Source organism: Schistocerca cancellata, chromosome 5, assembly GCF_023864275.1.
Source record: "Schistocerca cancellata isolate TAMUIC-IGC-003103 chromosome 5, iqSchCanc2.1, whole genome shotgun sequence".
Taxonomy (NCBI): Eukaryota; Metazoa; Arthropoda; class Insecta; order Orthoptera; family Acrididae; genus Schistocerca; species Schistocerca cancellata.
Window position 1 is genome coordinate 257377761 of NC_064630.1, and position 14075 is coordinate 257391835.

Below are 14075 nucleotides of genomic sequence, written 5' to 3' on the forward strand. Positions count from 1 at the left end.
TACATCACGAGGCGGCACTCAGATATTTATTAAACGTTTAATTGCTGTGACCACTGGAAAGCAAAAACACGGAGTGTGAGATAATGTAAGCATTATGGCCGATCTATATGAGGGGACTGTATACGATTTCGTTTACAGAGATGTGAATTCCCATTCGTCAGTAATGAGACATACTTTTCGAAGAACAAATCTTGATCAAAGTACCCCATCAGCAAAATTTCTATATTTGTGCTGACTTGCAGCTGCTAAATCCATCGTTTCGTCTCAGATCAAGCCGCTAATTCTCTCATGATGATCAAACCAGCCGACTGAGGACACTTTGCGCATGTAAGTCACGGTTTTGCGTCAAAAACTCGGTACATGGATCTTATCCAGTATATGCGTATGGAAATGCGAGTCAGATAATACGTACATCATTTTTCTATTTGTCTTATCAGATGGGATTCATTATTGTTCACACATGTATTGACACTTCCGTTCTTAAGAAAATATCTGTATCTGAGTGGCAATCATAAACTCATCGAAAAGTGCTGATAAAAAACTGACGACAAATGCTTTTACTCAAGAGCCACTTCATTCTCCGAGATAGATGGCACAGATAACTTTGGAAATCACGGGGTGAGTGTTTTTGCTGCTTTGATGGGAAAATATGTGACGTTGGTAGTCTCACATTGTGGAACTATCAGCTGCTATATATAGAAGACAAGGATTAGAGAGTGGCACAGTTAGAGGCCTACATCCTCAACATGAAGACCACATTTTTTGTCCTCGTCGCAGCCATCTGCTTCACCGTCTCCCCAGGTAAGTTACATACAGAAGTAAACTGCACTTTGCTATTTTGGAACGGTGTATTTGACAAACAGGTGGACATCCAAACTGAAGTGTCCTGGGGTTGCATTGTGCACGAGCCACATGACACCGTCAACTGCTGGCGCACGTTTTCCAGCGTTACTGGCATCATGGTCTGTGGGTAGCGTCTTTGTTTAGTAATAATAAAAAAAAAGTTCTGGTTTCCATGTTCGAATCTAACCACTACATCAATTCTGAACAAAAATGATAAGCAATGGCGCCCGTAAACTTCCAGAATAAGAAGCCACTCCCGTTAAGCCAATGGCCTTGTCGAAGAGGCCGGATGGGGGGAAACAGGTTCAGGGCACTCACTTGTCATTGGGGTGGCTTACTGCCCGTAAGAGGCGAAAGAATCAGCAATGATCAACGGCATGAAGATGAAGAAGCCAATGTAAACCACTACATTAAAGACACATAAAGCGAATCCACAGGACACGTGGGTTGTAACTGGAAAAGTGTCATGGTGATGTCTCCATTAGCAAATGATTCCGAATTCGTCTCCCATTCGCATCTCCAGGAGGGGACTGCCAAGTGGGGAGCTGACCATGAGAAAAAGATGGAATAATCAACGACGGGAGCCGAGCGGTTCTAGGTGCTTCAGTCCGGAAACGCGCTGCTGTTATGGTCGCAGGTTCGAATCCTGCCTCGGTCATGGATCTGTGTGGTGTCCTCAGGTTAGTTAGGTTTAAGTAGTTCTAAGTCTAGGGGACTGATTACCTCAGATGTTAAGTCCCATAGTGCTTAGAGCCATTTGAACCATTTTTCAACGACGTGATAGCATTCTACGGGGGGGAGCTTGAAATGTCGCAAGTTTGAAAATAACTGCTAAACTTGAAAATCTGAAAAAGAGAAATGCAAAGACTCAGTCTAGATACAGTGGCAGTCAGTGAAGTAAAATGGAAAGAAGAGGAAGATTTTAGTTCAAAGGAATATCAAAAGCAGCACAAAGTAATATTCGGTATGAATAGGAAGGTAGGACAGAGAATGAATAACAGTGAACAGTTCTGTGATAGTGTCGTTCTCATCAGAATCGACAGCAAACTAATACCGACAACAACAGTTTACATATGCATGCCAACGTCGCAAGCAGAAGATGACAGATAGGGAAAGCATATGATGATACTGAACCTGTAATACAATACGTAAAGGAGATGAAAGTCTATTAGTCACGGGGTATTGGAATGGGGTTGCAGGGGAAAGAGAAGAAGAAACGGTTATGTGAGAATATGAGCTTGGAAGTTGGGTGGAGAGAGGAGAACGATAAATTGAGTTCTACAATAAATTCCAGCTAGTAGTAGCGTATATTCTGTTCAAGAATCGTACGAGGAGGGGGCATACTTAGGCAATGGCAGGGAGATATGGAAAGATTCCTTTTAGATTAATTCATGATCAGGCAGAGATTCAGAAATCAGATATTGGCTTTTAAGGCGTATCCTGGAGCAGATATAGACTCAGACCACAATTTTGTAATTATGAATAAGGAAGGTAACTGCGAAGAAACCTTGCGTAATAGAACTACTACAACTGCTCAACGAAAGAAATAAGTGCAAAAACATTTAGGACAAAGCAGAAATACAGTAATGAAAATAAATAAATAGGAATTACAGGACAGCCAAGTAAGAAAAGATGCGAAAAATTCGCAAAAGGATACGATCATCTGGAGGGCTGTCTCAGCATACAGAAAAGTCAAAACAACCTTCGGTGCAATTAAAAGCCAGAGTGGCAACGTTAAAGATTGCAATGGGGATTCCACTGTTAAATGTAGAGGAGCGAGTGGATAGGTGGAAAGAGTACACTGAAGGCGTCTTTGAGGCGCAGGACTTGTTCGGTGACGTGACAGATGAAGCTGAAGTCGATGAGGAAGACATAGGGGATCCATTACGAGAGTCAGAATCTAAAAAGGCTCAAGAAGACCTGAAACCAAGTAAGGCAGGAGGGATAGGCAACATTCCGTCAGCGTTTCTAAAATCATTGAGGAGAATGTCAACCAAACGACTATTCAATTTGGTGTGTACAATCTATGAGACTGGCCACGCGCTTTCACACATTAGGAAAAATATCAACCACACTGCATCGAAGATAGCAAGGTCAGGTAAGTGCGAGAACCATCACACAGTCAGCGTAACAGCCCATGCCTCCAAGCTGCTGACAAGTAAAATGTACGGAAGGATGGGGAATAAAATTGGGGATCTGTTAGACGATGATCAGTTTAGTACTAGCCAAGATAAAGGCAACAGACGGACAGCTCCGACGTTGCGCTTGATAATGGAAGCGAGACAGAAGTTTAGAACTGGCTCATACGATTTGTCGATCAAGAAAAAGCGTTCGACAATGTAAAATGGAGCAAGATGTTCGGAATTCTGAGCAAAATATCAGTAAACTATAGGGAAGGACGGGTAATACACAATCATGCAAGAACCAAGAGGGAACAGTAGGACTGAAAGACAACGTACGGAGTACTCATATTAAAAACTGTGCAAGACAGACATGCAGCCTTTCACCCCTACTGTTCAATCTATACATACAATAAGCAATGCCGCGCAGAGTGGCCGCGCGGTTTGAGGCGCCATGTCACTGATTGCGAGGCCTCTCCCGCCAGAGATTAGAGTCCTCCCTCGGGCATGGGTGTGTGTCTTGTTCTTAACATAAGTTAATTTAAGTAGTGTGTAAGTCTAGGGACCGATGACCTCAGCAGTTTGGTCCCTTAGGAATTCACATAATTTGAACATTTGAAGAAGCAATGATGGAAAGAAAATAAAGGTGAGACTTAAATTCAGGGAGAAAAGATGTCAATGATAAGATTTGCTGATGACATTACTATCCTCATTGGAAGCGAAGTACAGTTACAGAATCTGTTGAATGTAATGTAAACAGTCTAATGAGTACAGAATATGCGTTGAGAATAATCTGGAAAAAGATAGATGTAATGAAAAGTAGCAGAAATGAGAATAGCGAGAAACTTAACATCTAAATTGGTGACGACGAAGTAGACGATGTCTACCTTGGAAGCAAAATAACTACTGACGGACGAAGCAAGGAGGACATAGAAAGCAGACTGTAACAGGCAAAGAGGACATATCTGGCCAAAATAAGTTTACTTGTACCAAACGTAGGCCTTAATTTGAAGAAATAATTTCTCAGAATGTACGTTGGGAGCACGGCATTATATGGTAGCGAATTATGGACATTGCGAAAGCCGAAAAACAGGAAAACCGAAGCGTTCGAGATGTTACGCAAAAGAAGAATGTCGAAAATTAGGTGGACTGACAAGGTATGGAATCAGGTGATTGCTAACAACATCATCGTAGGAATCAGGAGCTCCCCACGTGTGACTGTTATGTCTACTTATGATGGCGCATCGACCACACATCAGCTCATCTAAACGAATTCTCACTCTGCAGCGGAGTGTGCACTGACACGAAACTTCCTGGCACATTAAACCGTGTGCCAGATCTGGACTCGAACTCGGGAAATTTCCAGAGTTTTTTTCTAACAATAGTTCACTATACGCATGGATACTCTTTGATTGTGTCCACGTCATGTGCTGCTACTCCACAGGCAGCCCGTCTGAACTATCCAAGATATTTTTTTTTTGGATGTATCTGCGCTCGATAGCTCAATACGCTACCTCACCAAGTCTGCTCCGTCTACTGTAAGTATAACAATAAGATGCCAAGTTCTTTAAGAGAGAGACATCCACTGAAACCTGTTATCCAGACAACACAAATAATGCAGTACCATGTTTTTTTCAAGTGTGCGTCAGAGTGAAGCAGTAGAATGCGTCGGGAGTGGAGGAAGGCGGAATCTTGAGTGGAACAGGGTTGTTTCGAAATTTTTTTGTTTCATTTCTTGTGTTGGCTTCCGATACGTGGCCATATAGCAATCTTAACAGTGAAATGTCAATAAGGACGATACAAACGTATGGCCACCACAACACCGTGTCCCGAGTGGAGAAAATCTCCGATCGTTTTGAATATTAACGAATATTAAAGATGAAATAAATGTCAACGATAGGCAAGTTGTGAAAATGCAGTGTGATAAAGAATGTCGATTAGAGAATTCATTTGGAAAGGTGGGAATTCGAGATTATTAAGGATGCTGCATTTGGGTTTGTGGAGTTAAAGCGCTAAAAGTTAACAATTATGTGGCCATGATAAGAAACAGTTACATCTTAAAGACATGTGTTAGCAATGTTTACCTGATTTGGACTGCTTTAACAAATGGTTGAAATGGCTCTGAGCACTATGGGACTTAACTTCTGCGGTCATCAGTCCCCTATAACTTAGAACTACTTAAACCTAACTAACCTAAGGACATCACATTCATCCATGCCCAAGGCAAGATTCGAACCTGCGACAGTAGCGGTCGCGCGGTTCCAGACTGAAGCGCCTAGAACCGCTCTGCCACTCCGGCCGGCGACTGAATTAACAGATTTGACTTGATAATAGTATAAACACTTTTAGAATCGTTCTTGATAATGGGATGAAAGTCCAAATCTGGATAGTACAGAAGATAAATATAATAATACACAGTTAAATGACAGTTTACTCTTTTAAGAAGTTAATGTCCTATAGAGGTTGGATCCAAACCTAAGTAAATTTCACGGGGAATTTTCCTGAATGGTAGTAATTTAAATAAAGTTGCATTGTAAAAGCATTGTAATGACTACGAGTGCTGACTGAAGCTTGTAAATGTTGAGATTTTGTCTAATAAATAGTGACTATATTTACATATTTTGGTTCTTCTCAACTACCGAACATAAACCATGTATAACCTACTCTCGCCCGTCCCCAGAACTGAGTAGTCATCCGGGAGCGCTGTGTGCCGACCCCGTACTCTACGATACCACATCCAAATGATGCCATAACGCAGAGGGTGACACTGTAGCCAGTCACCAATGAATGAGCCGTCAGGCCCTGAACGACGAGCTGGTAACCTAACATCCATAAATACAAATGGTTCAAATGGCTCTGAGCACTATGGGACTAAACATCTGTGGTCATCAGTCCCCTAGAACGTAGAACTACTTAAACCTAACTAACCTAAGGACGTCACACACATCCATGCACGAGGCAGGATTCGAACCTGCGACCGTCCTTGTTTATCTGTATATGAATACTTCACCCCCAAATAAATAATTTCCACTTGAATTTAGTTTGCGACCGCCAATACTATCTAAAATACAAGCGAGGCGAGAGGGAGTGGACTCCTCTCCTCTCCCACCCCACCCCCTGCCACGTCTTCACTGTTGTGTGCCCCCTACCCTCCATCTCTACATCCTTCATCCCCTTTCCCAAGGTGGCTTCCATCAAATCCCCCTCCCGGATGATGCTCACTCTCCCTACATTTATCGCTCCTTTCAACTCTGAGCCTCACTCCCCCTCCTTTCCTGTGTCCTTTTCCCGGGCTCCCTCTCCCCCCCTTCCATCCTCTTTTTTCACCACCTACTCTCTCTCTGCCCCCCTTCTCTCCCCCAAGTCCTTTTGCGTTTCCCTCCTCTGCCTTTTCCCATTCCCTCTCGCGTCTGCCCTGCCCCTCTCACCTCTTATGAGTCCTCTCTCTCCTTTGGTCCCCCCCCCCCTTTTCGTTTTTTTCCTCTCCTCCCTCCTTGTTTTCCCCCTTATCCAGGTCCCCCCCCCCCCCCCCCCATCTGCCCTTGGCTAGGAAGTGTCATCTTTGTGCCGACATTTTCGTGCAGTGTTTTACAGCGAGTGTTCCGTGCTGTGTGTCTTTTGGGAAATGTTGCGAATGGCCATCATACTGTCGCTGGGTGTGATGTTTTATCTCATGCGAACAGAAATCAGACTGTCGGAATGTTTTTTTATTGTATGTCTACTATGTTACTTGTCTGTTTCCTGTGTATTTTATTAACATTGCCAACCACTTTGCTTTATGTTTTAACTTTCCACAATTTTCCGACGTTTTACAATTTAAGTCACCGTTTTATCGCCTGTTTTCTTGTTTCTTTTCTTCTTACGTTTTTAAAAAGTCTGTAGGATGTAGAGCAGCGTACTAAACTGCTGCCAGCCCGCCCCCTTTGGAGGGAATTGAAATTCAATAAAGGAAAAAAAAAGAGGGAGTGGAAGCTTACACTATGTATGGAGACTATGGTCGTGCCCACAGGGGACGCAGCATCAATGGAGGGAGCTTTTGTGAATGCGACACGGATCATCCCTGCTCCCAATGTGACGTACTACATTGTGAACGGGACAGCCACCAAGGATATGATGATCGCTGCTGTCTCATCTTACATCGCCACCATGACGGAAGGGCTGGGCTTCCAGACAGCCAACTCAGCCCGGGCGACCTACAACACAATGCGTCACATGGAGCAGGGTGTGGAACACAACGTCTACGAGATCCAGACTGGGGCTAATGTAACATTCGATACCCCCTTGTCAGGGCTGGCAGTCTGCTACCGCAACTTCTCTGCTGCTGTCAAGAATGGCCTCAGATACACGAAGCACTTCAGTTCACAGGTAAGAGAATCTTCCCATATACTGTTGTGTACTCTTATCATTCGAATTTCCGTCGGATTCTCATAGCAAGTTCCAGAGGCCTCGACCACCTTACACGTCGGTGTGTTTCACAGGGAAACTTGAGAACAGGTGCTAGACAGCAGAGGGACATCCGCATTTGGAATCTGGATGAGGCGTTCGTCCACCTGCCAGAGACAGTGGCACCAGAGCTGCAGAAACTGCACGACTGGATCGTCGACTTTGCGTACATCGGCATCTCAAATGCCACCGCCGAGCTTCCGGCTGTCATGGAGGACCTTCGAGTGCAGGTGAGGACTTTTGGAGAGACACTGGTGACGGTTACATTTGGACAGACTTGTGCTATATTGTGTCTGTATGATTAGTTATTGTGTAGCCCGAGCAGAATTCTTTTATGGTTGGGTATTGTGTTGTACGGACAGTTCCGAGTGACAGCTGCAGTTGTATTGCAGATCTTCGATTGTGTGATTACCTGAACAGTTTTACCTTTTGTACGATATTCTGTTTACTGTATACAGTTGCACCCACAGTCCTGTCACGTGTCGGTGGCGAATTAACATTGTGATTTTGAGTCAGCAGAAGTTGGTCATGGTTACTGATGTTGTCTGATGCAAGCAGGTCCATTTCTATGATCGAGTCTGGACATTAGTTGTTGTGGAGAGAATGAGGAAAATGTCTATTTAGTCATACAGTGTTTATCGATCTTGTAGATTATGTGCTGACAGTAGTATCTGTCTCCATTGACGGAGCACTTGAGCCCTTTGGAGTGATTTCGATCAATCCAGAGCCGTTGTAGGTGTTTCATGATTTCACGCATCCAGTGATTTATGGGTCTGACAAGCGCATGATTTTCTTATGTTGTTTCCACCATTACGGTGTTGGGTCTACAGTGTTGATGAGTGCGAGCCCCATGTCCTATGAACCCAATTCGTCATGGCATTGTTTTATGGTCCATGTTTGGTTCTTCAGGCCGTCCAATAACAAGTTCCTCCTTCTTGAATTATAAAATTACAGAATTCAGCCATAAATTGACTTTGTCCTCTGCTAATGTTTGGGCTGTAAATCAATGAACCATCTTCAGAGTGCACTACAACGAAAAGATGGTAATGCACTGCCGTCCACCTTATATACCGGTATAGTGAGCAGTTTGTGCATTCGCACACGGAGGGCTTTAGTCTGTGTGATATGTTATCTGATTTTTAATCGTTACGTGTGATACGTTATCTGATTTTTAATCGTTACCCAATTGCGATAGACCAAGTGAGAGAGGAGTAGGGTCTATTTCTCTTTTACTTTGGGAGAAAGGATATAAATGAAGAAAATGTGGCAGTGGGCCGGAAAGTATGAGGGGCCGTGCGGGTGCAAGACAATTATGTAAAAATTTAAAGGAAAAAGACATCTTGAAAAGTGGAATAATAAAAACTGTTTTCTCTAATTCTAATTAATTAAATAATTACAGGTGTTTTTGTACAACGGATATTTTTTTCTCGAGATCCTGTTTGTCGCGAAATTAAAATAACAGTGAAAATCCGATAAATCTTTGCGCAGACGTATTGTGCGATGTCTCTAGTACGCCCATCGATCGCATCACGTCGCACTTATTAGTTCTGAGCGCGCACTGAGAACGTAAAAGTTCGATTTATTCATGCTGAGGGTTGCAATGCAGCCGAAAATCATTGAAAATGAGTAACGTGTACAATGAAACTTTCACGAGTGACAGCAAGGTACGGCAATGGTGCAGAAATTTTGAAGCAGGTCTTACAGACGTTCATGATGTAGGAGGTTACGAGGCGAATGTCAACCGATGATCCTGTTCATCCAGTGGATCAGGCGATTCGAAAAAGTCATTGGTTCACAATTTTTGTGTTGAGTGGTTAATGAAATTTGAGGCCAGCTCTGTATAAGATCGTGAGTGAGAGACTTCAGTGCCGCAAACTCTGTGCAAATTGGGTTCCAAAGATGCTGTTCGACCATTACAAAACATAGCGATAGTGTTTCTCCAGCGCTATCACCAAGACAAAGAAAATTTTTTGAACAAAACTGGAATAGGGGACGAGACATCTGTCCATTTAGACCATGGATAAAAAAAAGAGCAATCCAAACAGTGGTACATTCTCGTTTCCCGAGTAAACCAAAAAGTGCGAGCTAAGCTTCTCCATTCGAAAACGTATGGCTATTATATTCTGAGACCGAAAAGGTGTTTCACTGGAGGAATCCACGGAACGTGCCACGACCATCACTGCAGCCTTACACAGCGTGACTCTTCAACGTGTACGAAAGGCAATTTAGAATAAGCGAAGAGGAATGCTGTCTTCGACATTGTCCTTCTTCATGCTAATGCTCCGCCTCACACAGGAGCTGCAGCAAAGACGATCTTGGAGCGTTTACGATGGGAAGTGTTTGCTCACCAACCATACATCCCGGAACTGGATCCTTCTGATTTTCATCTCTTTGCTTACATGAAATGCTGGCTAGGAGGACACTATTTCGGCACAGACCAGTGTAGAGAATTTTCTGAAAGCATAGGCGACTGCCTTCTATGAAGAGAGTATTGAAAAGATAGTACCACACTACGACAGCCGGGATTATATAGATGGAAGATAAAACATTTTCATTTTCACTGTGGTTTACACTTCGCGATCGCTCGATCGTTGAAAAGAAAATAGCCCTTGTAAAAGACGTACTGTCATTGTTGTGCAACAATTAAGAAGCAAGCTGCCATATCACGAAGTCCACAATTTAAAAAGTTTAAAAAAAATAAAAAAGTGCACCTGGACCCGGAATAGGAGTTGCAACGCGGATACACTATAGGCAAATCTATTGACTGCACTAAAATGACAACCCACCTCCAGACAGTTGAATGAAGACAGTGATTATACTGAGATCACAGTGTTGTCGATCTGCATATCTTTGGTGTCCATTTTCTACCGAAAATAAGTGCGGGACGAGATTTTGTTGGCGACATTTTTGTACTGTTGGTGTGCAAGGAACGGTGCTGTGGCATCCGAGTGGACGAATTTTGGTTCATCATTTACAGAATATATTTGAGGATATTACTCTGAGATGAAGAGATAACCACAGCAGAGGAATTTTTTGGTGACACAGTAAATCAGACAAAGATTGATTAACTAAAAAATGTTTTATTATAGAATAGCTTTTTCAATTTAATTACTTTTTATTTTCTTTTAATTTGTATCTTTTATTTCAGAGTCTTTCTATTCTTCTCTTAAGGCCATCAATGTTAAAAGTTTTCCCATTAAGCAAATTCCTTTCTCTAAGGCTCTAACATTCTATTCAGGAAGTTTGCTCTCATTTACTGGATGTGCTCAACGTTTAGATTCTGCCTAGTTGACTTTTGCTTTTGCCTCGTATGACATTGAATAACAGGGACACACCAAATCACAGTAGCCACTAACATTTTATCTCTTTCTGTGCAGTACCTGTACCCAGACGTGGCGGCCGCCATGGTGAAGGCTTACACCCTCCAACAGAGCTACGACGATCTGTTCCAGCAGTACACTAACCCAGACATCTACAGCGAATACGCTGCAGCCCGCGACGAACTGCTTTCCCTGGAAATTGAGTGAAGAACTGCATTCACAGGCAACGAGCAGATGTTGGTTATGTCAGCATCAGAATACATTTTGACACTATGAGCAGGGATGTATTGGTCAATAAATAGCACTTACGCACGTTAAAGAACTGTTTTGTTATTTGGTTATGTGTAGAAGTTAAAAAAGATGTAAATGTTGGAGAAACAAAACCCATGATAAATAAACAAATTAAAGGAGACGTACAGCATCTTAGTAGATGGAAAGCCAGTGGATCAGGTCTGTAAATTAAGTACTTGCATTCTATCTTCTGTGGGGACATGAAGGCAGAAGACGGAATTACGGGAAGTTTCAAAGCAGCAGGTCTTCTGTGTAACGTTGTCAGATAGAACTTTCTTAACAAGAGATAGAAGGAAGGTAAATTGTATGTAGATCCACCTACATCTCAAAATTGACCTACGGCTTCGAATTTGTGTATACAGTTAGCGAACAGCCAGGTACAAGTGGTAGAAAGGAGTACCTCAGGAAAAAGAAACCATACTTGAAGGAAGAGGAACAATACAGAATTGCATAGAAAAATTGCTGTGCCTCTGGAAAGGAGTATCCACGAGAAACTACTGGAGCATTTTGAGCAAGCCCAGCGAATATCGAAAGATCACGTGCCATGGATAGTGAAAGAGGTAAGGGTTTGTTTCTGGAATAAAGTTTCGTTCAATGTGACTTGTTCTGAGTTGTTTCATGTTTCTTCCCTTCCTTCATTCTATCACTGTCTCATCTGTTTTATTAACCAATAATGAAAGTGCTATTATACAGGGCGAGTAAGAAGTCATACATTTCGTATGTAAGATATCAAAAGAAAGAAAGAAAGAACCCGGAAATACTGTGTTACAATGTCATACTGTTATCGATTCGATATTCTGTAGGAAGTTTGTGTTGTTGCTGGCAGACACTTTACAAACAACAGACAGTCATGGGACACACACTTTACAAACAACAGACAGTCATGGGACGTAGTACACCGCAGTGGAATTACTGGTCACATCAAGTTATCGTAAAATGGTGTTTAGTTCGATAAGTTATGAACAAAGCAAAAACAGTTGGTTATATTGACTTATCACTGATAGTACATGAGGCAAGCATTGGTATCAGTCGCTGGAGTGTCTTCTCCTTCGTCAGGGCAAAGCATGAGATGAGTACACCAAGTGTCTCCTCTATTTAACAGGCTCATATCGTTCGAAATAATGTCTAACTAGTACGGATCGGTGAAGCGGGAGAGAAACTGATAAAGGCAGCCCTACCAATGGATCCATGTTAGTGATTCGTATGCTCTGTTGTTGTGTAAAGTTGGTTTTTCTCTGCCTTGCTTGTCTCTTGGCCTTTGGTGGGTGGTAGATGGTGGGAGGGGTAACATACAAAGGCGCCCAGTTACTCCTCAGTACCTTCTGCTGGTGTGGCCACAGTGCAAAATAGTGGCGTAGTCAGAGGAGATACCTGGAACAGGTGCTGTTAAGTTCTGTGTAACTTGGCCACCAGTAGTACCTATGTGGACTACGGGGTTGGTCTTTCAAACCTGATGTGGATGTGCTCCAATGTTTCGTCTGGAATTGACCATGGATAGAAACGCGGCTGGGATGTTGCCTCACTCGGTGAGCAGGTGGTGCAGACAATGAAAGATCGTTTGATATTAGTATTGACACCTGGCTAGTAGACGTGGCACATGGTAAGTGACTTCATTCCTGGCACACCCCAGTGGAACGGATGTAACAGGTGGAGGAAGCTGGGAATGACTTCTCTGCAGTTTTGCGTTTCGGGGCTATCAGTGAAAATCCTCATCAATGCTGAGCCGATGTCTAGTTGAGAAGTAAGTTTGAAGTACCTGTGGGTTGCTAGCTGGAAAGTGCTGAGGTTACTCCCGTTTTACATACATGAACGCTCACCAGAGCGATGGGTCTGTGCATAAAGTATTGCATCTACATCAATAATCTGCGTTGGAAGAACGATGGTTGGCAAAATCTGTATTAGCACTAAATTCTCGAATTTCCTTATTGTTGCCATTCCGCGGGACGTATGTGGGAGGATGTAATATGCTGTCCAACTCTTCCTGGAACTTACTTTTGTTAATGCGTCAGGATTGGCCAGGATGGGAAAGCAGTAGGCACCCGTTGAGGTGAAGAATAAAATGTAGTTTAAACTGTGTGAAGTTTTAATGCGTAAACAAAGGCACGCCTGGAGAAGCCGCCGAGACTGAATGCGCAGCCGCCCAAGAGAGCAGGTGAGGAGAGCATCTGATGGTTTGGAAGCTGCCAGTAGAAGAGAACGAACGGTGTGTCCGCTCCCGGCAGCCGGCAGCGGTTCCACCCCCACTTGGCCACCTCCAAGCCTCCCTATTGGTCGGTCAGATCGTAAGACGCGTAGTTCGGTAGCATTACCGTGTCAACAACACATGAGTTTAGCTGCTGATGGTCCAACACGTGAGTTTCAGGATGGTCCTATCCGGTTCTGGACAACGTGACTAAGACGCTGCAACTTACCGCCAGGCAGATAACACTGACGAACATCAAATGAAAAAATAAAAATCAAACTTTATACTAATAAATCCACTCAGTATCGGCCCCCACTGTGCATTTTCTTGGAATTTCAATAGCAAGCTTCCCGTGATATACTACGCGTTATGTGTAGCATCTTCCACTGCAGTTTGTTGAGCATGTCTGTGGCCGCGCGGGATTAGCCGAGCGTTCTGGGGCGCTGCAGTCATGGACTGTGCAACTGGTCCCGGCGGAGGTTCGAGTCCTCCCTCGGGCATGGGTGTGTGTGTTTGTCCTTAGGATAATTTAGGTTAAGTAGTGTGTAAGCTTAGGGACTGATGACCTTAGCAGTTAAGTCCCATAAGATTTCACACACATTTTTGAGCATGTCTGTGACGCTCTCGCGTTAACTAAACAACCTTGTGAAAAGGTGCACCTGTCTTCGTTGGGTCTTCTGTCTCTTCCATTAGTTCTAGCTGGTAAGTGATGAACAACATCCAAAAATCAGTCGAACAAGTGCCTCTTCTTTCGTGGATGAGTTACATTTCCTTAAGATTTATCCAGTGAATCTCAGCTTGGCATCTGCTAATCGTAATATTTGTTTGATGTGGTCATTCGGCTTAAGGCGCTCCAGATGGTTACTCACAGATATT

At 43.3% G+C, this 14075-nt stretch overlaps 1 protein-coding gene across 1 annotated transcript; it reads left to right on the top strand.

Moving 5' to 3' along the window:
• Positions 1–731: 731 nt before the first annotated feature.
• Positions 732–11286, top strand: LOC126188020 (uncharacterized). Its single transcript, XM_049929438.1, has 4 exons — positions 732–801; positions 6973–7328; positions 7442–7636; positions 10784–11286. The coding sequence occupies exons 1-4, from the start codon at positions 747–749 to the stop codon at positions 10931–10933; spliced, it is 756 nt and encodes a 251-aa protein (XP_049785395.1). The 5' UTR covers positions 732–746; the 3' UTR covers positions 10934–11286.
• The last annotated feature ends 2789 nt before the right edge of the window (positions 11287–14075 follow it).

Bases quoted from the DNA above. Each gene is read 5' to 3' on its own strand.
- LOC126188020 (XM_049929438.1), top strand. From the start codon at position 747: ATGAAGACCACATTTTTTGTCCTCGTCGCAGCCATCTGCTTCACCGTC. The intron at 7,329-7,441 runs GTAAGAGAATCT...TGTGTTTCACAG, and splicing joins CGAAGCACTTCAGTTCACAG to GGAAACTTGAGAACAGGTGC. The intron at 7,637-10,783 runs GTGAGGACTTTT...CTTTCTGTGCAG, and splicing joins TGGAGGACCTTCGAGTGCAG to TACCTGTACCCAGACGTGGC.